This window comes from Plodia interpunctella, chromosome 7 (genome assembly GCF_027563975.2).
Source record: "Plodia interpunctella isolate USDA-ARS_2022_Savannah chromosome 7, ilPloInte3.2, whole genome shotgun sequence".
NCBI classification, from domain to species: Eukaryota; Metazoa; Arthropoda; class Insecta; order Lepidoptera; family Pyralidae; genus Plodia; species Plodia interpunctella.
Genome location: NC_071300.1, coordinates 3,568,570 through 3,595,601, shown reverse-complemented (window position 1 = coordinate 3,595,601; position 27,032 = coordinate 3,568,570). Strand labels below are relative to the sequence as shown.

At 36.4% G+C, this 27,032-nt stretch overlaps 2 protein-coding genes across 5 annotated transcripts; one reads left to right on the top strand and one right to left on the bottom strand.

Moving 5' to 3' along the window:
• Nucleotides 1-296: 296 nt before the first annotated feature.
• Nucleotides 297-8,690, bottom strand: LOC128671580 (uncharacterized protein). 4 transcript variants are annotated; one of them, XM_053748188.1, is made up of 8 exons: nucleotides 8,421-8,690; nucleotides 8,208-8,272; nucleotides 6,929-7,032; nucleotides 6,223-6,332; nucleotides 5,450-5,574; nucleotides 4,124-4,242; nucleotides 2,423-2,544; nucleotides 297-2,157 (listed from the first exon to the last, which is right to left on the bottom strand). In XM_053748188.1, the coding sequence occupies exons 1-8, from the start codon at nucleotides 8,514-8,516 to the stop codon at nucleotides 1,918-1,920; spliced, it is 981 nt and encodes a 326-aa protein (XP_053604163.1). In that variant the 5' UTR covers nucleotides 8,517-8,690; the 3' UTR covers nucleotides 297-1,917. The 4 variants fall into 4 exon arrangements, with proteins under 4 accessions (XP_053604163.1, XP_053604162.1, XP_053604165.1 ...); XM_053748187.1 differs by having other exon boundaries at nucleotides 4,118-4,242; nucleotides 8,421-8,689; XM_053748190.1 differs by having other exon boundaries at nucleotides 5,450-5,559; nucleotides 8,421-8,689.
• Nucleotides 8,691-14,736: 6,046 nt separating this feature from the next.
• Nucleotides 14,737-24,628, top strand: LOC128671273 (uncharacterized). The gene is made up of 9 exons (XM_053747617.2): nucleotides 14,737-14,920; nucleotides 15,000-15,149; nucleotides 15,444-15,573; nucleotides 16,013-16,203; nucleotides 16,758-16,948; nucleotides 17,389-17,509; nucleotides 19,306-19,363; nucleotides 19,565-19,980; nucleotides 20,176-24,628. The coding sequence occupies exons 1-9, from the start codon at nucleotides 14,863-14,865 to the stop codon at nucleotides 23,190-23,192; spliced, it is 4,332 nt and encodes a 1,443-aa protein (XP_053603592.1). The 5' UTR covers nucleotides 14,737-14,862; the 3' UTR covers nucleotides 23,193-24,628.
• The last annotated feature ends 2,404 nt before the right edge of the window (nucleotides 24,629-27,032 follow it).

The window sequence follows — 27,032 nt, the reverse complement described above, 5'->3', positions numbered from 1 at the left end:
AAAAGAACTATTTTCAAACTGCAGCTATTATGCGACACGCCTTTTTATAGTCACAGGAAATGGATCACTCGTATGTTCATAATACGTAAAATTTTGCAATACATTTCTATTACTACGTTTAACTTATCAATGATTTAATAACTTTCCGAGTACAGATGACAGAGACAGATATTTTTTATGTTCTACTGGAAATTATGAATCAACGATATGTATTGAATTCAACAAAAACACACAACACATTACAAGTTTGAAGCATAATACAATTAACACCAACACCACACAATAAAAGATTGAAATTGATTTTAAATTGTATTTTATTTTCTAACAAATATTTTTGTATCCACAATGAGGATTTTATTGATTTGGGATTGTTTTTAAACATGATTAGGTTTGTCCGATTGGAGTTGTCGTGAATAGCTTATCATCACAAACAGAAAATAATTTTAGAATGTCAACAGCGAAAATTAAAAACGACTTGGCTATTAGCATTTTTTATGAATATTTACCAACTCGGTATACAGATACAAGATATTGATTAATTCACGACGATTTAGCTTAGACGTATTTTAGCTTTTTAATCATCGACTATTGACACATTATCGGGAACACACCATGTGTTGATGATTGAAGTTGCATAAATATTATGGAACTATATGTGGATTGATTTTCATTGGACATTCAGGACCCAATTGTGAAGGAGACAAAAAGGGCATGATAGTTACCAATTTATAAGACATACATATATATATATATATATATAGCCCTTTCATCAGTTTTAGTTTCCGACAAAAACGGCAAGCTTACGAATATCTCCACCTAACTTTACTTACATACTATGCGGAAATATGATAGGGAATGCTAGACGATGTGAAAAGATAAAAAAATTACAAATACCATTTTTACAATAGTTACATGAAATTAAATACTGATGATATGATGGTAATTCACTTACCTATATTGACAAAGATAAACGTTAAAAAAAAACAATATTATATCACAAAAAGAAATATATATGTATATCTACACGAAGAACTTTTTGGCCATCATGCTGTTTCACAAACGTAGCGTACGTTACGTTATGTATTATGAATACACAAAAGGCTGCTTTAATTGCGGCTTGTATGAGAGAACTCATTACTGCGCGTAAGACAATTTCACGGTTGTCAGAGTCAATCAATTTCTAGATTTGAATATACTCCAATAACTTCCTAGAGAACAATACTTTCGACAGGATGATCAGTAGGCACAATGCAAGGATGATCGAATTCCAAGATATCAGTCCCTAGGCTATGTTGGTGCCGGTTTACTTTCCAAACTAGGAAGTAAAAACCAACAAAATTCGTTAAAAAAAAAATAAAAAAAAAATGATTTTATGGACCTAAGACATTACCCGTTTTGTTGTCATTCACATGAGATGAAATTTTCTGGGCACTTAACATTATTCCTGTACTTAAATCAGGTAAAAAATAGATATTACAATAAATAAAAAATTAAAAAAACAGAACTGTTGTCAAATTGAATTCTACTTACGATTAAGTTTAAAATCTACAAATAAAACCATTTGTAGAGTAAAAAAATAATAGGAAAAATAGTTTTCCGCTGTTTTTCATAATATTACTAAAAAGGTTGATGTGCAGAATGCCAGGATTGAAACAAGTCGAACTTTCACCAAATGCCACTTTGCAAATTTATCAAAGAAACATTACGATAAAATCAAGAATCAAAATCACACCAACAGATTGACAGTTTTCAAAAACACGTTGAATAAGTTTCCTGAAAGCTTTTTGATTGTTTTACTAAATCACTTTATCATCATTATTTATCTGTGAAATTGGCATTTCGTGAAGATTTTACGAATTTAGAAATCGGCATTATGCATATAAACACTAAAGAATAAATTATTGAAAAATAATTGTTCTAATTGGTGCTCGGGCTGTCGGTCCCACTGCCGCTGTTCTCCGTACTCTGCGCTAGCGCAGCCTTCGTGTTCTTATTGTTCTTCTTCGCCGATTTACTTAGGGTCGCTACCTCTTTGAGCAAATTCTGAATTTTGCTATTCATTAGATTGAATTTCGTCTCGTTCAGACGGTCTTTGTTTTTCATTTCGTTCCGGAGGTCTGTTGTGTTGTTTAAATGTTGAGCTTTCAATTCAGTGATCTAGAAGAAAAATATATAGGTAGATTCAAAAGTCAAGTGTGTTAAAATTATATTAGGAAATTATTGTTTAAATTTATTGTTTAAAAAAGCAATTTTATATCACTTATTAAGACAACCAGTCGTATGCAGGCCCAGACATTTATTCATATTTTTTAGAGATCGCCCATAATAGCTTATTTACCTTAATTTATATAAAAATTTTAATGGATTTCTTTATTGAAAAAAAAAATTATTGAAGTCATCAAAAATATAAGATGGAACCTACCAGTTTGTCTTTGGCGAGAAGTTCATTGTCTTTTTGCTGCACCCTCTTCTGCAAACTGGCGATGGTCTCCTTCAACTGCGTCATCGCCACCACGTGGTCGGAGCTGTGGGGATCCAACTCTCCTAAAACAGAGCTATATATTTAGAAAAAAACAGCATCTCAATTTTTGTCATAAAAATTTCATAGATTAAGTTTTAAAACCAAGTTAAGTGTTTGTGTTGTCAAATCTTTCGCAACACCAACGTTGGCGCCGCCTGTAGGGGCAAATTCGCTCGCGTTTATGGCGCACTTATAAGAAGCATATTACGAGGGTAAATCAAAAAGTTCTTAGAATCACTATAAAAAAACCAGGAGATGTGTACAAAAATATTTTATTTTTCAACGTAATCTCCTTCTAATTCAATACATTTAGTATACCGCTTCTCTAACTTTCTAATTCCTTCCAAAAAAAAATCATTTTCTTGACTCTCAAAAAAGTCGTCTACGGCAGCCATAACTGCGTCGTCATCACTATATTTAGTTCCACGGATGTGCTCCTTTAATTTTGGAAATAGGTGAAAGTCACTAGGGGCTAAGTCCGGAGAATATGGTGGGTGATCAAGAAGATCGAAGCCAGCACTGCGGATTGCCGTGAGCGCAACTTCGGACCGATGCGCAGGAGCGTTATCGTGAAGAAACAACACGCCCAATGACAGTTTTCCTCGCCGTTTTTCCTTTATATTTTCACGCACTTTTGGAAATAAATTAGCATAGTAGGATCCAGTAATGGTCTGTCCTTTCGGCATGTAATCGATAAAAAGGATTCCTTCACTATCCCAGAACACAGAGGCCATAACTTTGCCGGCGGTAGGAGCAACGCGAAATTTCTTCATTGGTGGCGATGATGGCCGTTTCCAAGACATGCTTTGTCTTTTAGTTTCGGGATCAAAATGGTGGACCCATGTTTCATCCATGGTAACAACACGACGGCAAAATTCATCCGGATCGGACTGTAATATTTCAAGATTGCGCTTTGAAATTTCCAAACGACGTTTTTTGTTTTCTTCTGTTAACATTCGTGGTACCCATCTTGCCGACACTTTTCTGAACCCCAAGGAATCTGTTAAAATGGATTGGATGCTTCCAAATGAAATCTTTAGGACCTCGGCTAAATGTTTTATAGTTATTCTTCTGTCTTCCAGAACTAACTTCTCGACCTTTTTGATATTTTCTTCTGTGATGGAGGTTGACGGCCGCCCGGAACGCAGATCATCTTCACAAGTTGATCTACCCCTTTTAAATTCCGAAACCCAGTAAGCTACTGTAGAATAGGGTAAAGCATTATCCCCTAATGTCTCCTGAATATCTAAAAAAATTTCCTTAGTGGACATTTTTTTTAGGCACAGATACTTTATCACCGCACGTAATTCGTTTTTTTCCATATTTCAATACGTTGGAATACCCTTGGCACTTAATAATTTATTGCTTGTAAACGATACGACCGAATCGATTGTAACTGAGCATAAACATTATACGATAATCACTCTTTAAAAATAATAATAAACTACCCACAAAAAAAATATATCAATATGTCATTCTAAGAACTTTTTGATTTACCCTCGTATTATAGACAAATTACAGTCCACTTTAATTTTAGTCACTAAATTATAAAATAACCATGCAGTGCAATAAAAAATAAAAAACACAAACACTCACTTTTACCTTGCAGCGGGTTTAATTTGGATTTCTTTTCCAGTGGCTGTGAGTCACCGAGTGAATCATTTGCATTCATTGATTTCATCATATCTGACTTGCGTTTTTCTCTATGTCCACCTTTAGACCTAAAATTAAATTGGAATTTTAAAATGTGTTCAACCGTTGAATAATATTATGCCACATTCGCAGTGCTATGTCGCAAAGCTCTTGTGTTAAAAAATATCATACCACATCCAACTACAGATGGTCAGCAAAATAAAATGAAAAAGAATATGTTTAGTAAAATTCATATTTATGTACAATGGAAATAGGGAAAATTACGCAACGAAGATGGCGCCACTAGCATACTTGGGATAAAAACCAACCGTTGCCATGGTGCACTTGACAAAGTCATTTTGCCGTGCTATTAAGATCTGTCATTAAATGCCAAAATACGATACACCGTGCTAGTGTATGCGCAACCGTGATTACATTGCAGTAATATTCCCTGTTCAAGAAAATTGTATATGGTTAAAAGTATACCCTGTTTATATAGGTGTTCTTAAAAAGTATTTAATGAAAAGAACACTTTTTAATTAGATTTCAAATGAATTATTATTTTTTTTAACGAGTATTTTAATAAAGACTGTTTACTTTTTTTACAGTATCTAAACAAAACAGGGTATAGATACATATCAAAACTAAACTTGCGTGATTTGATGATATAAATACATATGTATGTATAATGAAATATTGAATTTTTGATATATCACAATGATGATAATTTAAGTGATGATAATATGTTAAAATATATGTGGCAAACTACTATTACTTATCTGTCAACTATCAATGTACCATGTATTGCCGAAAGTCATTTATAATGAAACGATTTTTGTCTTTAACTCTGGAACTACAGAATGTAAAATTCATCTATGATTATGATAAGTGTTTTATTCCAATTGTGATCTCTAAAGCTTTTTTGTGCAATATTAACGTGATATAAGAACAATATTATAATAACTTTAGCGATGCGCCGGTTCTGAAAATTTATAGAAAGCGCGGAAACGGTCAGGAAATGCTCAAAAGAAATAAATTTCCGAGAACAGAGAATTTCACGGCGACACATCGCTAAATATCAGAGATAAGTCCACACCGTCGAACAAAACGTCGGGAAGTACAATACGTGCCACGAAAGACGAGATCTGATGGTATTAGTTTGGCTGCGATTGCAAAATAGATTAAATCGTATGCTGCGCACGCGAAGAAACAAGACAGAACGCTAATTACTTCTTTCTCATCTTTCGCGGTTTGTAAGTTCGTTTAGCTATGCTTATGCTGTAAGAGGAGACTGACTTGTGCGCGCGATGCTTGTGCTTGTCGACCGCAGAGATGTGCTGCTTTGTGCGCGCCAGCGCGCGCTTCAGCGACTGCGTGCACAGCCAGCACAGCAGCTTGCCGTCCACCTGACACAGCGGTGCCTATGTTACCACTACGTTACCACATAGTGAACTTCATCATGCATATATACCATTCATTGTAACATCGGTTCCACAATGTAACAAATGAATAGAATGAACATCGGCAATCGCAAGTCTAGCAAACGCGATGATATAGGATGGCTACTCTTATAGATGATACTGGCACTATCAATGAACTCGATGCCTCGAGCCTCGCGATGGCTAACCCAAGCGTCAACTCGAACTGGTACTGCCAGGGGGAACTGGTCAACTCGATTCTGATAATTGTGTTTGGTTTTTTATACCAAATATTTTTATCAGCACTCAATCATAACATGTTTTTGTGTACTCATTAACTGTGTAATTAATTATACTACTAGAAAAAACATATAAAAGCTATAATGTTAAGGCCTTCTGGCACGATTTGGACCAACACTTTTTAAATGTGTAATTTAAAGTTTTACATGAAAAAGAGCATGTCTGGTTTATGTGCAAACTTTTTTTTTCTAGTAAGTTTCACAATGTGTGCATTAATTTGCATTTTAACGTTTGCAAACGAGATTTAACGTTTACAAAAGAATTTTTCGACTATATCACCTCAATTACGGTAATGAAAATTAGATGTTAACGTTAGTAGAATCGACTTGCATTATATTCCAGTTACGTTACCTTTTTGCTGTCGTCGTGTCGGTCGAAGGCGCAGCGTTGCTTGCACTGCTCGCAGGTGACCGCCGCGCCGTACTTGCGCTCCGAGTTGGCGCATCGCTGGCATTTGTTCCCTGAACCACAATTATGTTGTTAAGCGAACTAGCAAAATGCATAAATAACATCGTCAGTATTAACTTAAATAAGTAGTTTGTTGCTGTCAAACTGATAAACAGTTTGGTAATATTAAAGTATTGTAAATTGTTTTTTGATGATATATTTATTTTGTATTTTAAGTCTGTATTTAAAAAATTGATCGTGATTTTATGGAATTAAGTTGAATGCAAGTTGTATGTACATACATAAAGTCATATTCAATATATTTACTTGTGAAACATAAGTAGCTTGATAAATCCAGTTAAATCATTACAATAATCCAGTAATTTGTTATTACAAAATGTTCCACATTGAAAATAGAAAATAAACAAAAATGTATGGAAACCTAGATAATTGCAACATTTGCTTACATGAAATGTGGTTGGTTTACTTTTTCTTTTCTATTTCTAAGTAACATTTTATGCAGGTGTATTAAAGGATAATGCTCAAGAAGTACACGGAAAGCCTTGGAAAAAAAAAACTTCATTAAAGGTCTTTTCTTCAACTCAAATTAATACTATAAGCCTAGCCTATAAAAATTCACCAATAAAAACATTATATTTACTTAACTGACCAATAAATGCAGCAATGATGTTGCAGTATTCACAAGCCGTGGGCTTTCCATAAGCCTTGACATTTGCCTCACATTTCTTGCAGATTGAAGAAGTATTTGATTTGCTGATAATAAAAAATAAATTTTCAGATTAAAGTAAATTATTGAAATATGTAAACATGTATTTATCTGTACTTAATTGATGTTTTATTTATTAAAACACTAGCCTGGGGGTTCGTTCCTGTGGGAATCTTGGGATAAAAACCCTATGTGTTATTCCAGGTTATATTCATGTGTTATTCCAGGTTATATTCATGTGTTATTCCAGGTTATATTCTACCCAAGTACCAAATTTCATAACAATTGGTCCAGTAGATATTGTGTGAAAGAGTAAAATACTACATACTCACAAACATTTTTTATAATAGTAGTAAAATTGTATTGCATAAGATTCAAATTTTTTGAGAAACACAATTAGGACTAGATTCTGCTACTTTTAAAAGAAGTCAAGGCACCGAGGCCAATATTGCTTAATCTTCATCTTTTTCGGTTAAGTATATTTGAGATTGAAATCCAGGACCAGCATAATAAACAGGGCCTGACATAAACCATCATTGGCAATGTTATTATAGGCTATCAGCTGCTAAGAATACATGTCCCTTAGTCACCTGCAAGACATCATCCATGAAAAGATGTGTGGTCCGGACCACACATTCATATTATAATGTTGCTTTCTTTCCTGTTTAACTATTTGGCAGCTACAGTCATTTGACACTAAAAGAGACATGAAAATGTTTAATTGTTACCTATCATGTCTTTACATGGTAAGGAGGGTTAAAGTCAAAGCACACCCTATTTACACATATCCAACTATTAACACTAATGAATGAGAACTGTCCATAAGTTAACAAATCATAAATCAAGTGTTACAGATTTGTTCTCTGTTGCATATTTCAAACTACAGAGAAAGAGACTAAGGCCATTGATCAGAATAGGTAGTCTAGTCAGTCTCGCTTTTTGCTTGAATATCAAAACACGATAAGCAAACACAATGTCCAACCAGAGCTAGCTAATGTTTTAAAACAAAAAATAAATTATGTTCTAAAACAAACAAAAAAATTATTCAAATAAAAGCCAGAGCCAAATCACAAATCTGCTGATGTATATTTACAGGTATTTCATTTAAAACAAAGCAAAGTGTGTCAGCTGAGTCATATGCTGTTGGTTGAGTAGGTAACTATACCTATATCAATGATTATACATGAAAACAAAAACCTTGGCAATGGCCGCGAATACCAACCTTGTTTGTTGAAACTCCGAACGGCAGTATGTACACTTGACGACCGGGAATGATCCACGGCATTCCTGAAAATCCGCACAGAAAACGCGTCATTACAACGTCAACTATCAGTACACGTATTAGGTACTAGGTATGACGCAAAATAGTGGTATTTTACACAAAATATTTATATGTATAAGGATGGGCTATTATCGTATTTGGAGGAACTTTTACCTTGCACAACTGTTCACCAGGTGACAACTCCTCGAAAGGATGTCTTGAGAAACAACGGGAACAAGCAAACAACGGAGTAGAAGCAGCGGTACTCATTTCGATGCAACTGTCAAATATTTATTAACAGAAAAACTAAATGCACCTATTTTGTTTATGTTTTTATAACAAAATCAGTAAAACAAAAACTAAAGTAGTTTCAGACGCGAATTTAATATTTGATCAACTGTAACATAAAGATGGCGGTTGATTAATAATGTTGCCCGCTATTAAATAAAGATAAATAAAATTTTATAAGGTGTTGCCCCAAAATAGCAAATTTGTTTTTGGAACTTTTCTTTTTAATCTTCCATGTTAGCTCATAGATTTATTTTAGACTGTTTTTATATCTGTGATTTTAGAAGGACCCCACGCGCGGTTTTTGCTGGATACCTAAATTCCGTACTAATAAAGAGTATTACTGCACATTTATCCCGCCAGAGTACTGAAAAATCAGAATCAATTCATTTATTCAGAAATTAGGCCTTCACAGGCACTTTTTCACGTCATATTCTAAATTAAATGATGTTTACCAAAGCTACAAACTGACCACTGCTGAGAAGAAATGTCGAAACAAACTTATTCAAACAGTACAGTATTGTCAGTCAGTCCCTATTATGCCAGAAGGGCTTATCATTTTATAAATATAAATTTATGTATAAATTTTTATCAGTAATATAACAATGTAAGTACACAGTAAAGTACATGGTCAAAATGTATACTGAAACATATTATGATTGTGATCAAGTGCTGATAAAAGGAAAAGTTGCAAAAAAGGAAAAGTTGTTAAAAAGCACTGTATGTTAGGTACACAAAAGCTTTGCCGCCTTTTGCTATGTCGATTAAAACGTTTATTTTAGAGTACTTTATTAATCTTTTTATTATGTAAGCATTCGTTTGTAAAAATATACAACATTGTAGCATATTCGGGTGCCGAAATATTGGGAAAAATCGTTTTCCAGAAGTTTTGCGTAGAAGGTATTTTTGGTTGTAAATCTGCAACAATATTGAAAATCGACGCTTTTGGCCTCCATTGGCAATGTTTGTGTACCTTAGTTTTACCAGTAGCGCCATCTGCGCTGACCTTTGCGTAATATGCCCTATTAAGCCACAGATACACTTGCAACATATTATGACCACCGACATGGCCGCTTATATATCAGTGGTCTAGGTAGGTAGTAGTTGTAGATTGTTTAAGCCTGTAGAATCCACGGACGAGTTGATGCAATGAAACTCGTGGAGTTCCAACAGTATTATTTAATCTTCTTTTACAACAGTAATATGAACACCTCTCACACTATCCAATACAATTATTAGGAAGTAAGGATGTAAAATAGCGCATGCATCAGGGATAGCGTCGACGACAAAGCAGGCAACATGCGGACGGTGCAGCAGACATCATCGGTGTGTCACGAGACGGTGAAAGCGGCCGTCTGCGCGGAAGTGGACATATTTCGACCTCTTGCGCGCATGCTGTGCTAGGTCCGCTACATATCACGACACGACTGCAGATCTGCGGCACGACTCGTCGTACTGCGAGGTAAATGAAATTATTATAAATAGCAAGTATATATGTTGATATATAAATAAAGTATTTATATGTATAGATATTATATGTGGGCACGCCACATCACTCCCCCCCTGAGGCCGTCCTAGGACGGACGATAACGGGCCGGAGGCTTTATCGTTCTTCTAAAACGAGTGCGTTTGTTATTAATCTGAATGTTTTTATCTATTTCAGTCTTATTTTCTTTAATTTCTTTTTCCCTTTCAGGATTTTCTTTTTCATTTGCTACATTTTCTCCTTTCCACCCCTCAGTTTTCTCAGCGCTTCTTCCTTTTCTGTTTTCAGTTGAGCTAGGTTCCGCAACCGGATTATTACTGACGAGGTAAGCTGGTTTCAGCCTGTCTACTGACACAGTTTGTTCTCTGCCTCGTATTAGCAATTTATATGTCTTGTCTTTTCGTTCAAGGATTTGGTATGGGCCAGAATACGCCGGCTGGAGTGGAGACTTTACACTGTCATCTCTAAGGTAAGCGTGAGTTGCTGCTTCCATGTCCTTGAAGATGAATATGCTTTTGTTACAGTGTCGAGCTGCTGGAACTGGTCGAATATTGCTTATAATGTTACGAAGTCGTACAATGAAGTCGGTCAAGTCCGTCGATGTGACTGAACTTGGGTTGAAGAATTCTCCAGGAAGTTTTAGGGTTTCGCCATAAAGAAGTTCAGCGGGTGACGCTTGCAAGTCTTCCTTAATGGCACTCCTCATGCCCAGTAGCACCAAGGGTAGCGCTTCGGTCCAGTTTGCTGAGCCATGACAGGTAATCGCGGCTTTTAGCTGACGATGCATCCTCTCTACCATGCCATTGCATGCGGGGTGATATGCCGTTGTCCTTTTGTGTTTAAATCCAGCTATGTCAGACAGGTACCTAAATAGCGAAGATTCAAATTGCTTGCCACGATCAGTAACGATCTCCGTGGGGCATCCGAAGCGTGAGATCCAACCTTGTAGCAGGGTTTTTCCAACAGTTTCTGCTGTGATATCTGCTATTGGGAATGCTTCAGGCCATCTTGTAAACCTATCCACTGCTGTCAGGCAATAACGACATCCATCTGAAATGGGGAGAGGCCCTATAAGGTCAATATGTACATTTTGGAACCGAGCTTTAGGAAGACTGAATGAATTGAGAGGTGATGACGCATGTCGGGTAATCTTTGACGATTGACAAGCATGACATGTTTTCGTCCATTCCCTGCAATCTTTTCTTATTCCTGGCCAGACGAAACGATGAGCAACTAGGTTTGCAGAAGTCTTTGCACCAGGGTGACTGAATGAGTGTATACTTTCGAACACTTGTCTTCTAAATGGTTCAGTGACGAAAGGTCTTTCTATTCCTGTGCTGATGTCACAGTAAATGGGAATATCAGTTCCATCTAACTTCACTTGCTTAAGTCGAAGCGCTGTTTCTGTGTTTTTCAACAAGTTCTGCAGCTCAGCATCTGACGATTGAGACTTCGCTAAAGCTGTCAGGTCTATGGGCTGTGTAACTTCAGCTATCCTGGACAGGCAATCCGCTACCACATTATCTTTCCCTGATATGTGTTTTATATCAGTGGTGAATTGTGCGATATAGTCCAGATGCCTGAATTGGCGCGGCGAACAATTCTCTTTACGGGCCTGGAACGCGAAACAGATTGGCTTGTGGTCCGTAAAAATGGTAAAGTGTCTAGCTTCCAGCATGTGGCGGAAGTGCTTGATGGCTTCATAGATGGCAAGTAATTCTCTATCGTAAGGAGAATATTTCTGTTGTGATGGACTCAACTTACGAGAAAAGAAAGCTAAGGGTTGCCAGTCGCCGTCCTTCAGCTGCTGTAAAGCTGCACCCATAGAAGTGTCTGATGCGTCCGTTACTAATGATAATTTTGCTTCTAGGTCTGGGTGTGCCAAGAGAGTTGCCTGACAAAGACTGGTTTTGCATTCCTCAAATGCGTTCAGCAGACTTCCGGTAATATCAACAGGAGAAGAGCCTTTGACTGATCCTGTCAATAGTGCGTTCATAGGAGCCTGTATCTTCGCTGCTTTTGGAATAAATCGGCGATAATAATTGATCATCCCAAGAAATCTACGGAGTTCCTTGACATTCTTCGGGACCGGGTATTCTTGTATGGCTCGAACCTTTATATCCAGAGGCTTTATACCCTGCGCTGAGACATTGTAGCCTAGGAAATTGACCTCTGATGTCCCAAAAACGCATTTGGAAGTGTTGATGACCATTCCAAATTCTTGGAGTCTGGTGAATATTTGTCGTAGGTGTTCCATATGACTCGCCTCGTCACGTGAGCAGATTAAAAAATCGTCTAAATAACAAAAACAGAAATCCAGGCCTCTGGTCATCTCGTCAACGAACCTTTGGAATGTCTGTGCAGCATTTCTGAGACCGAATGTCATAAACATAAACTCGAACATTCCAAAGGGCGTGGTGATCGCTGTTTTGGGGATATCCTCCGGGTTTACCGGTATCTGATTGTAGGCTTTTACTAAGTCAATAGTGCTGAACACTGTACAACCAGATGCGTGATGAGTAAAATCCTGTACGTGTCTTATGGGGTACCTATCAGGAATTGTGCGGGCATTGAGCATCCTGTAGTCACCGCATGGTCGCCATCCGTTGTCCTTTTTAGGAGTTAGGTGCAGCGGCGACGCCCAGGGGCTCTCCGATGGTCGGGCAGTTCCGTTCTTCAGCATGGCTTCAAATTCCTGTTTGGCGATTCTCAGTTTGTCCGGCGCTAATCTTCTTGGGGTACATGAAACGGGCGGGCCTGGCGTTGTCCGTATGTGGTGGACAGTTTGATGCCGTGGTATTCGCGGTGTACCAGAGGGACGTGTTATTTCCGGGAAATTACTGAGAAGTTTGTGGTACTTCGAATCACCAAATATTGTTTTTACTGATGATATGCTGGTCGTTGAAGTCGCTAGTGACGCAATTGTCGACAGTGATGTTTTATTATCAATTATACGACGATTCCGACAATCTATTACAAGATTATAGAAGGAGAGGAAATCTACTCCAATGATAGGCTTGGTTACGTCGGCGACTATGAAGCGCCAGGGGAAATCCCGTCGAAGACCAAGGTTAAGCTCCAAGTGAATGATTCCATAAGTTGCAATGGGTGTCCCGTTTGCTGCAAATAATCCATAAGTAGTGCGATCTCGCCATTGTTTCACAGCAGAACGGGGATACACGCATAGGTCGCTGCCTGTGTCGATTAAAAACTGCATTCTAGTCCTCCGATCGGTGACAAACAAGCGACTGTATGAAATAGGGCAGTCATCTGTCGCCATTAACGACCGCCTCTGGAGTTTTCCGGTTTGTAGTCGCACGGTTGTTGGCAAATTTTAGCTTCTTCTCCATATTTAAAGTGATAGAAGCAAACAGGATATCTTCTATAATTTGACTGCGACCGACGACCACGCTGGCTATGGGAACTACTACGTGACCTTGAATTTGATCGACGATGATTCCTCCTATCTTTTGACGAGAGAGCGTCAACTTTGCGAGTCAGTTCCTCGATCTGTTTTGTCAACTTGGCAATTGTTGGATCAGGAGATACGCTGGCTGCTGCTACCTGCGGGGCTGAAGGTACGAGTTCGTGAACCTTATCTGCTAGATCGGCTAAAGCCTGAAGGGTTGAATCGGGCTGGGATGCTATTACCGTCTGCAGGTTAGCAGGCAGGCGGCTGGTCCAGATTGTCCGTAAAAAATCTTCAGGAACGTTAGACCCTGCCAGGTGTTGGAGATGGCGAAAGAACTGTGAAGGTCGACGATCGCCTAACTCCTCATGCATAAGGAGCTGCTTAACCTGTTTTTCCTTCGATGCTGATAATCTTCTAATTAACTCCGACTTCAATTTCTCGTATTTGCCTTTCGATGGTGGTGCAACAATGATATCCTTTACTTCAGCAGCATACCGTGGTTCCAGCTGCGCAGTGACATAATAATATTTTGTTTCATCATCCTTGATGCCGGACAGTACGAAGTTTCCTTCTATTTGCGCAAACCATATGGCCGGTTCCTCTGCCCGGAATGGTGGTAATCGTACCCCCACTCGGTGAATATCGGATGGTGTAAACGCACCTTTTTCTTTTATTGCACTATCTTGTTGATCGGTTGTCTTGGAGTTTGCCATTTTTATTTAAATAATATTTCACTGCCTTACTTGGTTATATCCAGTGGTTGTAGCCGAATCGTGTTCATGAGGGGTCACCAGTGTAGAATCCACGGACGAGTTGATGCAATGAAACTCGTGGAGTTCCAACAGTATTATTTAATCTTCTTTTACAACAGTAATATGAACACCTCTCACACTATCCAATACAATTATTAGGAAGTAAGGATGTAAAATAGCGCATGCATCAGGGATAGCGTCGACGACAAAGCAGGCAACATGCGGACGGTGCAGCAGACATCATCGGTGTGTCACGAGACGGTGAAAGCGGCCGTCTGCGCGGAAGTGGACAAATTTCGACCTCTTGCGCGCATGCTGTGCTAGGTCCGCTACATATCACGACACGACTGCAGATCTGCGGCACGACTCGTCGTACTGCGAGGTAAATGAAATTATTATAAATAGCAAGTATATATGTTGATATATAAATAAAGTATTTATATGTATAGATATTATATGTGGGCACGCCACAAGCCTAAATCTTGAAACCTAAACGTAAACTATCAATGTCAAATCAACATAACGTCAATATTGACATTTCTTTAAAAAAAAATGTGCGTGGTTTTGGTTTGCTTGGGTACCTAGCTTGTTTCTGCAATGTTTTATTACAAATTGTATTATTGTTTCAGTTCAAACATTGTTAATATTTATTAGGTATAATTATTGTAGTTTTCAGCAATGTCAGGAATGGCTATACCACCATTTCCATCATTGGATCTTGCAAAGCTTGTGTTGGGTAAGCTTTCTTTGGCGGGAATCATATTTCTGTAACGGCTCGAGTGATTTAGAGCCTAATGAACTCCTTTGTCTTCCAGGGTACTTAGCTGAGGAGCAGCTTATGACAGCGTATGATGAATTTCTCCAAGCAAGTCCTTATTTAGATGCACTACGGAATGAGTATGATAGAATTTTTATGACATCTCTAAAAAATATCCTGGCGGAATACAGAGCGGTTAAGATTTATGGTAAGTACTTATCCACTCATTTCAGTAATCATTTAATTTATTACTTGCTGATTGTCCCTATATTGCCTAATTTCTGTTAGAAATTAATTATAATTTCCAACAGAAATTAGGCAATAGTGTAGAAATTAGGCAAAGATTTTTATGACTATTTTTATAATCTGAAGATTTTTATGACAGTTCCTTCATCAAAGTTGCAACCCCTTTAATAAAAATTGATATTCCACGATTTTCAAAGTCCAACAAGTCAAACATGATTAATTAATGTTGATGATAATGATGTCCTTTTTATTACAGTTGAGACATGTAAACCCTTTGCTCTGAGGAAAAGATTGTTTCAATGTACCAATCTTCTGGATGTGGTCAAGTTTCTTGTAAACAATATAGATGTCAACAAAATACAGGACTCTGGCAGCAACCGAAATAGGTTTGTATATTATTTACAATGTATAATTTAGTATAATTAATGTGATATATATATATTGATTGCTAAGAAAGAAAGAAATAAAAATTATTTGGTTATGCTACTACTTTTTGTTTCAATATTTTTAAATAGTGAAGATATTTAGTGGTTTTTAGGTTAGGATGAATTTAAATGTTTTACATGATCTTGCTGCCAGGATAATTAAAGCATAATAAATCTTACCTTCAAAATTCGACTTATATGTGTATGCATCACTTATTGATGTCGTAAATTTGCTTAAAACTAAGCCAACTTCCAAAGGGTAGGTGAAGAAGAAATCTTCTGCAGCCCATTATCATCCAAATCTCTTTGGTTTTGTGCTTTCCACATCTCTCCTAGAATCTTGACCAGCTTATTACAATCAATATAAAACACAATAATTAATTATATATATATATTACAGTTTGGAGAAAGCTACTCCCTCAATAGCTTCCAGGTTGTGTGAAGTGTGTGATTCTCTCAAACTTGCAAGTTGTGTCTGCAAGACTCGTCAATCTATACACATACCTACATCCGGTACTCAGTCCTTTAGCAACAGTGATCAGTCAGGTCGGGATACTTCAGTAGAGGCTACAGCTTTGTCTGATTTGCCAGGTATATGTTTTTTGTATTGTCAGCATAAAATATATTTTGAAGATTTGGTTATGATTTCACAACCAACTGCATGCCTGACATCAATACCCATTGAGAATGTGATTGTTTGATTTTTCAACCAGCTGCTATGTGTCCCTTAGTCACCTCATATGAAAGTTTATAATGATAAGCCTAAAATCAGTTATTTTTATAAACCTCAAATATTTTTTGTTTTATTTTTTATCACATTCCATTTTAAATAAAGTTAGCTGGCACACAATATCTTCTTCCTTCCACTTTTCTGTTGTAATTACATAAAAACCATTCCATTTGATTTCCAAATAAAAATATTGTACAATAAATCATATTCTGATTTATTTCTTCTTTGAGATAATACTTAAAACCAAATGACTAATCTTCATAATCAGCCATCAATCAAGATATTTATTATATTTATCAGACATCTCATGAAATTCAGACATGACATAGCCCTTTTGGAAACTACTACTGGAATATTTTAATCATATGTATTTTAACATAACTATATAAATAACCAAATTATTTGTCTATTTCAGGAAATGCTTCAACACGAAAAAGGAATGTTAAGACTATTGACAAAGAGCCTTCAGTTTGCCATCTCACTTCGGGATGCGGTCAAGAAACCAGTGTCAAACAGCATACTACTTTAAGCAAAACTACTTCAGAGGATCAAAATTCTCAAGTACTTGCTAGTTCGAACATTTCACAAAATGTGATTGTGCCACCAGTAAGTTTCTTATCTATTAAGTACTAGCTGCGCCACGGGGCTTCGTTCCCGTGGGAATTTCGGGATAAAAAGTTCCCTATGTTTATATTCCAGGTTATATTTTTCTAATTAGCACTTCCATTTAGTGTTGATGTGAACTTTATCTCAACAGAATATAAATTATTTTAAAGCTATTGACTCACCCCTGCGCGTATTTATATCAGAACAAATTAAATAAATGATGATGAAAGCTGTATCTTTTAATAACACTAGCGGTGAAACAGGCCTTAAGTCTGTCAGGCGAAGCCGCGAACATAAGCTAGTGGCACATAAAATAATGAACATATTATAATTTACAAGCAAGTACAGCAGTATCCATTCAGGATCCTCATAGCGATTCCATAAAAAAAAAGGATATTGTTGAGTTTGTTTTTATATGTCTCTATTATTATATTTTGTAGGAGAGGTCCCTGGACGAGTCCCAGCAGAAGATAAAGGAGTTCAATGACATCCTGCAGCGCGTGTGCCGCAGCCGCGGCCCGCTGTCGGGCTCCTTCCAAGACTTCGCCACCGGCGTCGTCGGTATGTCAGCAATCGTCTGTTTCAAATACTAGCTATTGCCAGAAGCTTCGCTCGTGTAAATTTTACACGCGAACAATTATTCTCCGGGATGAAAGGTACACTATGCCGTTCTTCTCCATACGTCTAACTACATGTATGCAAAATTTCAAGAAAATTGGTTGAGTAGATATAGTGTGAAAAGGTAACAAAGTTAGAAGGTATTCTTTTGTTTGTTTGTTTGTTTGTAAACTCTTTATTGCACGAAGAAAACACATACAAAGAAAGCAGTGAAATAAAGAAAGAACGCGTACAAAGGCGGACTTATCCCAGAAAGGGATTTCTTCCAGTCAACCAAGTATTTGAAAGGAAAAAATTCAACACACAAAGTAAGGTAGCGTAAGATAAACGTGCAAAGTGAAGAAAAAAGAAGTACACGAAACATCAAGTATCAACAAGCAATGAAAACTTAAATAAGTATACTTTATTAAAACTACACACAATAAGTACAAAAACAAAATAATAAAAATATAATAAAACCATATATAAATACTAATATAAATAATTAATTATAACACTCAAATATTTGAGGCCTGTTCAAAGTGTCCCTTCAGCTGGGATTTAAAAGAGGCAAGTGAGGGAGCCACCTTTATTTCAAGAGGAAGACTGTTCCACAGTTTCGCAGCACGCACAGAGAATGAGAGAGCAAAGGTCCGAGATGCACAAGAAGGAATTTGTAACTTAGGAACATTACATGACCGTAAGCGGCTATCAACATCACAGAAAGAGAATTTTTCATGAAGGTATTCAGGGAAAGACGGGTTAAAAAGAACATTGTACAGAAGAGAAAGAATATGTAAGTTATGGCGAAGGCGGATGGGCAGCCAATTTAACTGACGACGAAAGTCAGAAACATGGTCAAATTTGCGAAGACCGAAAATAAAGTGAATGCCCTGATTCTGCAATCGTTCCAGCCTATCATACTGCTCCTCCGTGACATCCAAGAAGGCAACATCAGAGTAGTCAAGAAGAGGAATAAGAAGAGATTGAATAAGGAGAGTTTTAGTGACAGTGGGAAGAAAAAACTGCAACCGGCGAAGAGCATGAAGTGAAGCAAAAATTTTGCGGCTAATCTCATCAATGTGCTGGGTCCAAGAAAGCGTCTCGTCCATGATGATGCCAAGATTCTTAACAAAAGGAGATAAAGGAATGGTTTTGTTGTCAAGAACAAGATCGGGCACCACCAGATCTTTAAATTTATTAATATAAAAAGGACTACCTATAACAATGGCCTGAGATTTTCCGGCGTTAACTAAAAGCCCGAACTGATGAGACCAAGTCGCAATTTTATTCAAGTCCGAATTAATGGTGGAGAAAGCGTCCTGAATGTTTTCTAACGGGGCAGCTGAGTATATTTGAAGGTCATCAGCGTATAAATGAAATTTTGAGGAGAGAGAATTCGTGATGCCATTAATAAAAATCGAGAAAAGAATAGGAGAAAGTATGCCACCCTGAGGAACACCGGCAGAGAGATCATACCAGTCCGATAAACGGTCATTAAGTAGAACACATTGACGACGTCCGGTCAAATAAGACTTAAACCAACTAAGGGATAAAGGAGAAAAATTCAACTTATTCAAGAGGGCGATAAGAATGTCGAAATCCACAGTGTTGAATGCACTGGTAAAGTCTTTTATTATTTTAATGATAAATTCTATGTTGATATTCAAGTATCTTTAATTTTCCAGTAAACTATAGTATTTATTAAAAGTGTTAAAGCTATGTATAATATTTTATAAAAAATAATATATTTGTTGCAGGTGGAGATAATAGAAACACTGTACCTGATTCTAGTACTTGTGAAAATATTAGCATGCAGTGAGTATAAATAACAATATTGATAAAATTAGTCTAAACCATTCTGATAACCATTGAATGTGTGTGATTTATTTTTATTACTATGATCTAACACATCTTATACTTAGCTAATGTTAGACGCTGCACCATGGATAAAGTTTACAAATTGTATGAAAATTTTGAAAAATTATTCATCTTGAAATATATATTTTTTACTTTCAGAGTCCCAGTTACCAAAGAAAATAGTTGTAAAAGTTCATCATCGTTAGCAAGCAAAAAAAAAAGTAGACGCAATTCAAAAAAATCTCAGATTATCGTTGTTGCGAAACTGTCTGATAAGCCAAAACAAACAAATGAAGTCATCGACGTAGATGCGATTGAGGAAAAACCTAAAAATCAAAAAAATGAACAAAGTAAGATTAAAATTCTATCTGATGTTAAAGTGGGTGATGAAATACTCAACAATAATTTGAATGCAATGTTGCAAAATGCGACTTCAACACCCCTGTTGAAAATGCAAACGGTTTTTATCAACGGGACACCAGTATATAACCCACTTCCACCAGAATTAACGAAGCAGAATTATTCTAAAGATGAAATAATGGCTATGCCAACTATAATCATCGCACCAGTTTCAGGTAATAACAATAATGTTAACTTATAAATTATAATATTCTATAATAAGGATGAATACATTGGTTTTTTATATCAAATAAAATAGAGATGTTGATCACATATACACTATAATTACAATCAATCAAGATTATGCTTCTGTGAGTTGAATAAGATCTTCGCCATGTTACACATTTTATACGTTTAAAGTATATTTTCAGGTCCAACATCAGTCAACCATCAAGACAACGATCAAGCAACCCAAGCTACAGCCCCTCAGGCAGTTCACAAATTGCCTGAATTTGTTCCACTACCGAGCTTCCAGCGAACATTAGAGCCTTTATTAATTGAAGTGTCGTCAAACGCTAGCGCCTCTACTTTTACACAGACCGCGGGGAATTTAGGGCAGCATAGTTCGGGTGGACAAGGACTCGTAAAAACTGTGAATACTTCAAATCTCGTTAAGTTTTCCACTGGTATTGATACTCAAAAACCTGCAGACCCTATAAGTGCTTCGGTACCGAAAGACAATGTTATAACTACGGCTACTGAAACTAGTACTCCGCATTCGCAACCTCCAACTAGAAAGTCATCTTCGACTCCCCGCCGTACTTCTCATGTTAGAGTTTTAGATTTTACTACACCTAGGCGCATACTGCATGAGACTATTCCAGAAGTTCCAAACTCTAATGACGCTGAAATAGTATTAAGTAAAAGTACCAATGTTGTTATTCCAGGAACAATAAATATAAGTAGTGCATATTCTAATGTTACTGTTATTGAAACCTGTGAAGACAGTAGAAAAATATGTAAAGAAAATAAAGCTTCGGAAGCAAAAAAGATTGATTGGGATGCGGATTTACGCGCTTTAGTGGCAGAAAGTACGCAAATCCCAGTGAAGAATAAAAAAGAAACAGTAAAGAAAAAAACGAGCAGGAAGAAAAAGGTTGAAGAAGAACCAATAAAAGATGATGATATAAAAGTATCAGCTAAAAAGAAATCTATCAAATCTACAAAAAATACTAATAAAGATACAAAGAAAACAAAGAAAAATAAAAAAGAAAATGAGGAAACTGAAATTGCAGATGAAAATGTAAATATACACAATCAAAATAAAAATAAAAATGATATTCCTATAAAACCCACTATAAATATTATATCAGGACATGATTGGGAGGCCTCACACCAAGAAATTGAAAAAGTTCAAAACAAATCCAACAGTGAAGAACATGAACATGATACTCCAGAAATGGAACGGATTTCTTTAGAGAAAGTAATGGGAGCTCGGCTAAACATATCTGATTTGCTTGAAACTCCTTATAAACAAGCTCTGTATGATATACAAATGGAAACGCCAAGATTTCTCGGTCCAGATATTCCGGATGACCCAATGTCAGATATTAAAATTATGAATATACCAACTCCTCGTTTTTTAAATTCTTCTAAAGGTGCACAGGCGACTCCATCCTCCTACTCTTCTCGACCGACGGATTATTCCAGTGGTGGATCATACTATAAACCTGACGATCAAGATTACATGCCTCTCCCTGAGATAATTGCGTGTTCTGAATCGCCATCTAAAGATGACATTCAAACCAGATCTTCCGCTGAGGTTGACGACCAACGAAAGCAAAAAGATAATAATAATAAAAACCCTCGTCCTGTCAGACAGTGTGCTAAAAATGTTACTTATTTTAAGAATCAAGTAAATAAAACCAAAGATAAAGAAATAATCGATACCGTCGAAGAGGAAGCATTGAGTGACTCGTCATCTGCACAGAGTTCTCCAGAAAAGATAATAGTGAAAGAAGAAAAATCGAAAAAGCTTAAAGAAGGCACACCTAAAATAAGACCGAGAAATGACAAAGGGAAAAGTTCAGTCAAGAAAAAATACAAATCTCCTTTTAAAAAAGAGGTCTCCAAATCATTTATGAAAATAAAACCTAGGAGATCTACGCCTATGAAAGACGTCAAAGGATCTAAGAAAAGAATGTCTGAAATTCGTGAAGCCAAATCTCATACTAGAAAAAGAACAATTAGTAAGGAAAGAATACATTCTGCGCCTACCGCTTCAATGCCCTTGAAGTCCCGGAGAAAATCTTCTATTCCAAGAAAATTACTTTGCACGAATAATTCTGAAAGTTCTGGACATAATTCTCCAGATTTAGTTATAAAACAAAAAGATAAAAACCATTCTCGTGACGCAGATTCGCATTGTGCACAGGATTCTGAAACAGAACAAATGAAACTTAGGTGGTCTGATGACGGGTCCCAAGATGCAAAGCTGAAGGGGCTTAATGACAATGCAACAAACGATAGTGACGATATAAGTAAAATACAAGAATATATTGATACCACTGTATGCAGAAAACCAGTTGTAAGCGAGAGTGAAGGTAGATTGCACATTGATTTAGTGAAACGAGGATTTGATATTGAAACAGCTAAAATAATTGAACGAGATTTACTTGATACGCCACCACATCCCAGACCGGATAATTTTGTACCTAAGATTCTGGAAAGTGAATCAAAGAACGAAGAAAATGTGTTAGAAAAAACAACCGAATCAGAAAGTAGTACCAGTAATAATTTACAAATTGTACAAGACGAGGAAATGGTTGAAGAGGAAGAAGAAATAGAATTGTCTGTTCATGAATGTAATGAAGAAAGTGACAATTATTTAGTGTGTTGTCATGATGATAAAGCGGACGTCACCAAGGCTGAGCCTATTAAGCTTAAAGATAAATTTTGTATGGAAGTGTGTATAGACGACGATGTTACTATAAGATTAAGAGCAACTCCATTTATTACACTTTATGAACACAAATTAGAAGATGATATGCTCAATGATACTCAAGATATAGAAGAGACACGGCGAGCTGTCTCCTCAATTAGGTTCTTAACTCCTTCAAAAGATTCCATAAAGGCCCAGTGTTACGAGATATTTGATTCTACTTTGACGAGTTTGGATACACCATTAAAAGTGAATACTCCGAGAAGATCGGAGGGAGAGGTGACCGTGACTCAAATAGTTTTAGAAGTAGAAAACGTAGAAGAGTTAAGTAAAGTTAAGGAAAAACCTGAATCGAAAAAGCGGAAACGGATACAAAGCGGGAACACGTCGGATGATTCTCAAACGGAAAGTAAGAAGTCCAAATCGGAAGCGCAATATATGTTGAATTCTGCCAATTTACAGAATATGGACATTGAGACAGTGTTAAGTAAACTGCATGGTCCTTAGCAGGCAGTACTATTTTTATTTTTACATTTCTAACACTGATGATAAGTGATTATTCATAAATTTGGTCTGCGTCCCCTGCATAGTGTGGGCGCACGCTCGGTATTCTCTCTGTCTCATTCGTAAAACTTACGTTTGACATAAATAGGCGACCTATCAGGTTATCTGGTAGATTAGTTTCATATTTTTTGCGTGTAAGATTTGTTACTGACTCGGAGAATACTGCGTGTTCTAACAGAAAATTACCTGTTCTTTATTAAACTATTAGACATTTATCAGTTATATTTGGGTTTCATCGTTCGATTCTTGAATTACTTTAGACAATATGCAGGTCTAACTTTGATTCGAGTTTGTGTGACATATAAATACGGATCTCTTGTATACATTTTAATACGAAGCTGACATCGTAATATTAATAATTGCGTTGTCATTTCCTTACAATTTGAAATTATTATAACTATATCGATTAAAATTAAGTTATTTAGGTTCACTTACATTTTGTAGTTTGTGATTTTTTCGATGGTGAAATATGATCTCGTAGAATTGGTAGTTAAAATCTGCCTGATTTTTTTTTATGTTCTTAATAACCTCTTAAAGATTTTCGTAAAATTTGATATACCTGTAAGAGTAGGACATTGACTTATTTATATCGATCATTGATGTCGTGCAACTCGATTTTTCTTTACTTTAAGGATATTAATATACTTTTTAAATTTTGATAAAAAATGCGAATTGTGTGGCCAACATTTATTATCTGACTGTGTGGATTATATGTTTACGAATATATTTTTCTACTATAAAGAAGACTAAGGATGATGACATTTATAAAACGTTCGTACACTTGCTTTTTGTAAATAATAATGATATAAGAAACATACCTGTCCAACGAGTTGATCTCTTCAGCTCACTAGACACAAAAAAACAACAATACATCCTAAGGATTACGTATTGATCGAATATTCATTAGAAACACAACAGCATGTTATTTTGGTTAAAATATGTACTGTTGATATTTTCTCTCTTAATGATATATATGTATTATATTATTTGATATTATATTTGCTATTGAAAGAACTATACAAAACATATTTTAGCTAAAACAGGTAATTCGTCGATAGTTCGTGGATAAATTGAATCGGAATCATTGTAACTTTAATATTGTTTATCTAAGGTTGAAATGACACGCTCCGCACTTGCACTACGCAAACTATATATTATTATAACAATTTTATATGTGGTAAATGGTGGTAGCCAATGGAGCGCGTCATTTCAGCCTGACCAAGCTAGATTTAATATTTATTTGTGTTAGACACATACCTGATATACCATGTAAATATACACGATAAGTTGCAACTATGGAATAATATGTATAAGATTTAATGTGCTAGACACAAATGTCAAATGTAGAGACATAAAAGTACCTATTATTTTCAAAAAAATTGTTTCATTTCATAATCTCTCTAAACGATTAGCATTGCGGAATAAAATACTTGTTTGTTCTTTTGTCAAAACAAGTATGTGAAATGAATGTATAGGTACTTAAATATTAGATATCCACCGAAATATTTGGACAATAAAGTAGAATAATTCCATTATCAGATGGAGAGCAAACTCAGCTCTTAAATAGTTATTGGCGGGGGGTGACATAACCTATATAACCAGGGTCGGATTTGGTGGAGGGTTGGCAGGGCCATTGCCATGGGCCCTTTATATGTGAGGGCCCCACAAAGTCAAATTTCTACTAGATCTGCTGGATTATGGTGGTATATAGGTGGTTTAATCCGAATCCACCTACTAGCATCTCTGGATTATACTTATATTGTAAACAAGTGAAAAGACAGAAAAAGTTTCGATCAGTTTCGATTCAGTTTCGATTTCACTAGCAAGCATATTTTATATATTCTCTTTATTTTCTTTGTGCAATAAAGAGTTATCAATCAACCAAACAAACAAAAATGCACAATACTAAAAACTATATTTGAAAATTTATCGACCTCCGCTCGTACTACGTCCCTGTATAGCCTCACCGAAACTGCACCGTTCGGGAGGGGACTGCAAGTGGGTCACGGATGCTCCTGACTGCCTGACACGAATAGCGTCGCAACTCGACACGTGCACTTCGCTGATAACCTCTAACATACCCACTTTATTTGTTCAAATCATATTTTAGAGGCTGTCTTTTGTAACAGCATGAAAATGTCCTGTCTGATATAAAACGGAGCTGGTTTCAAAATAATATATATATGAACCATATTTGCTAATGGACATCTTTGAAGAAAAAGCTGCAGTCAAACATATATAATATAATATTTACCTACGAATTTTACTTCCAATATTTACATACAATAGACTTAAAATTAAATTGTAAGATAATAATGTTTTATTCAGAAATGATTCGATCAGATACGACATTCCCTAGTTGTTCGTCTAGTAAAATGTTTTTTTTAGTACTGTTAGGTGCTTGCCTACTAGGTAGATAGGAAATAATAAAGTTTGAATGTATGTGCATAACACTAATTTTAAATTGAGCAAGTACTTAGGTACATCTTTTTATTAATTTATAATTACTTTAAATATATATCCCTGGTGTTTGCCTATCCCCATAGGAAACAGGAGTGATAATATGTAAATAAGTATAATTACTATATTATGTACCTGACTACCTACCTTCTATAAAAACCGGTCAAGCGTGGACCGGATTCGCGCACGATGAGTTCCGCCAGTCTCTAGAAATCATCAACAAGTGCAACCTACAAAAATGCGTTTTGTATGAAAATCTAGTCATCGATTACTACAGCTAATTAAAGCTTTATGCTATACATTTTACTTTAATCCTTTCACAGACACAAAAGGAGAGAGATACCAAAGAAGTTTAATTGTTATAACATCTGTAGAAGTTAGTGTCCTGCAAAGGGTTAATATCCAATTGAAACGAGTTCACACGTGGAAGTCTCGTTTAAAGTAACTAGGCAGCAAAATATAATAAAAAAGAAGATATTCGAGTGGAATTCGCTTGTACTGTACATACCATAGCGTGTAGATACTACCAGGACGGTGGTTTCCCTTTTTTTCATGTTTAATTCATTCAATCTTCGGCTGCCTATCTAGTATATACTGATGTTTGGTGCCTATATACCTTGGTATGTACCTAAAGGAGACAGCTATGTCGTGAGAACATTCAACCTAGTAGACGAACTGAAGTGCGCACTTCCCTCGACGCGTTATATTGGTAATTTCACGTATATAGGAAATTTAATCTTATCTACTTCCATTGCTCTAATAATACTGGTGCATTCTCAAACTTGTGAGCAGAACTGGCAATGGATCCTAAGCTAGAAATTCCGTCGCGTTTTAGTGTCGGCTAGTAATTCTGCAGGCAGTTCGGGTATAAATGATTGCGGGTGATTTTACACCACCCACCCCCCTACGTCTACCCCCTAGAGCCCAAAGTGCAGCGCCGACGCGACGTTCCATGGACATTCTGCGTACTCTGCTTATTTTCATCGTAACTTAAATTCTTTGCCGGAAATTGGCCGTGCCTAACTACCAAGAAAGTTTGAAAAATCAAGAACCCTCCGCACCTATTAACTTGTTAATCATTCGCTAATGTTAATTAGTTTATCGAATGCCAAAAATAAACGATAAAATCACGCTAATGAACGATTACACTAGTAAATTACAATAAACACAAAGTTTATCGTAAAAATTGGTGCGCTGAAATTCAAGCGTTGCTCAAGGTTGCTGCAACCCCTTACATTTATCTGCGAGCTATGACTATGACCTACAGACTGAGCCAACTAGGTCGCTCGCAACTTTAAGTGGTACGATACATTGCCGAGAGCT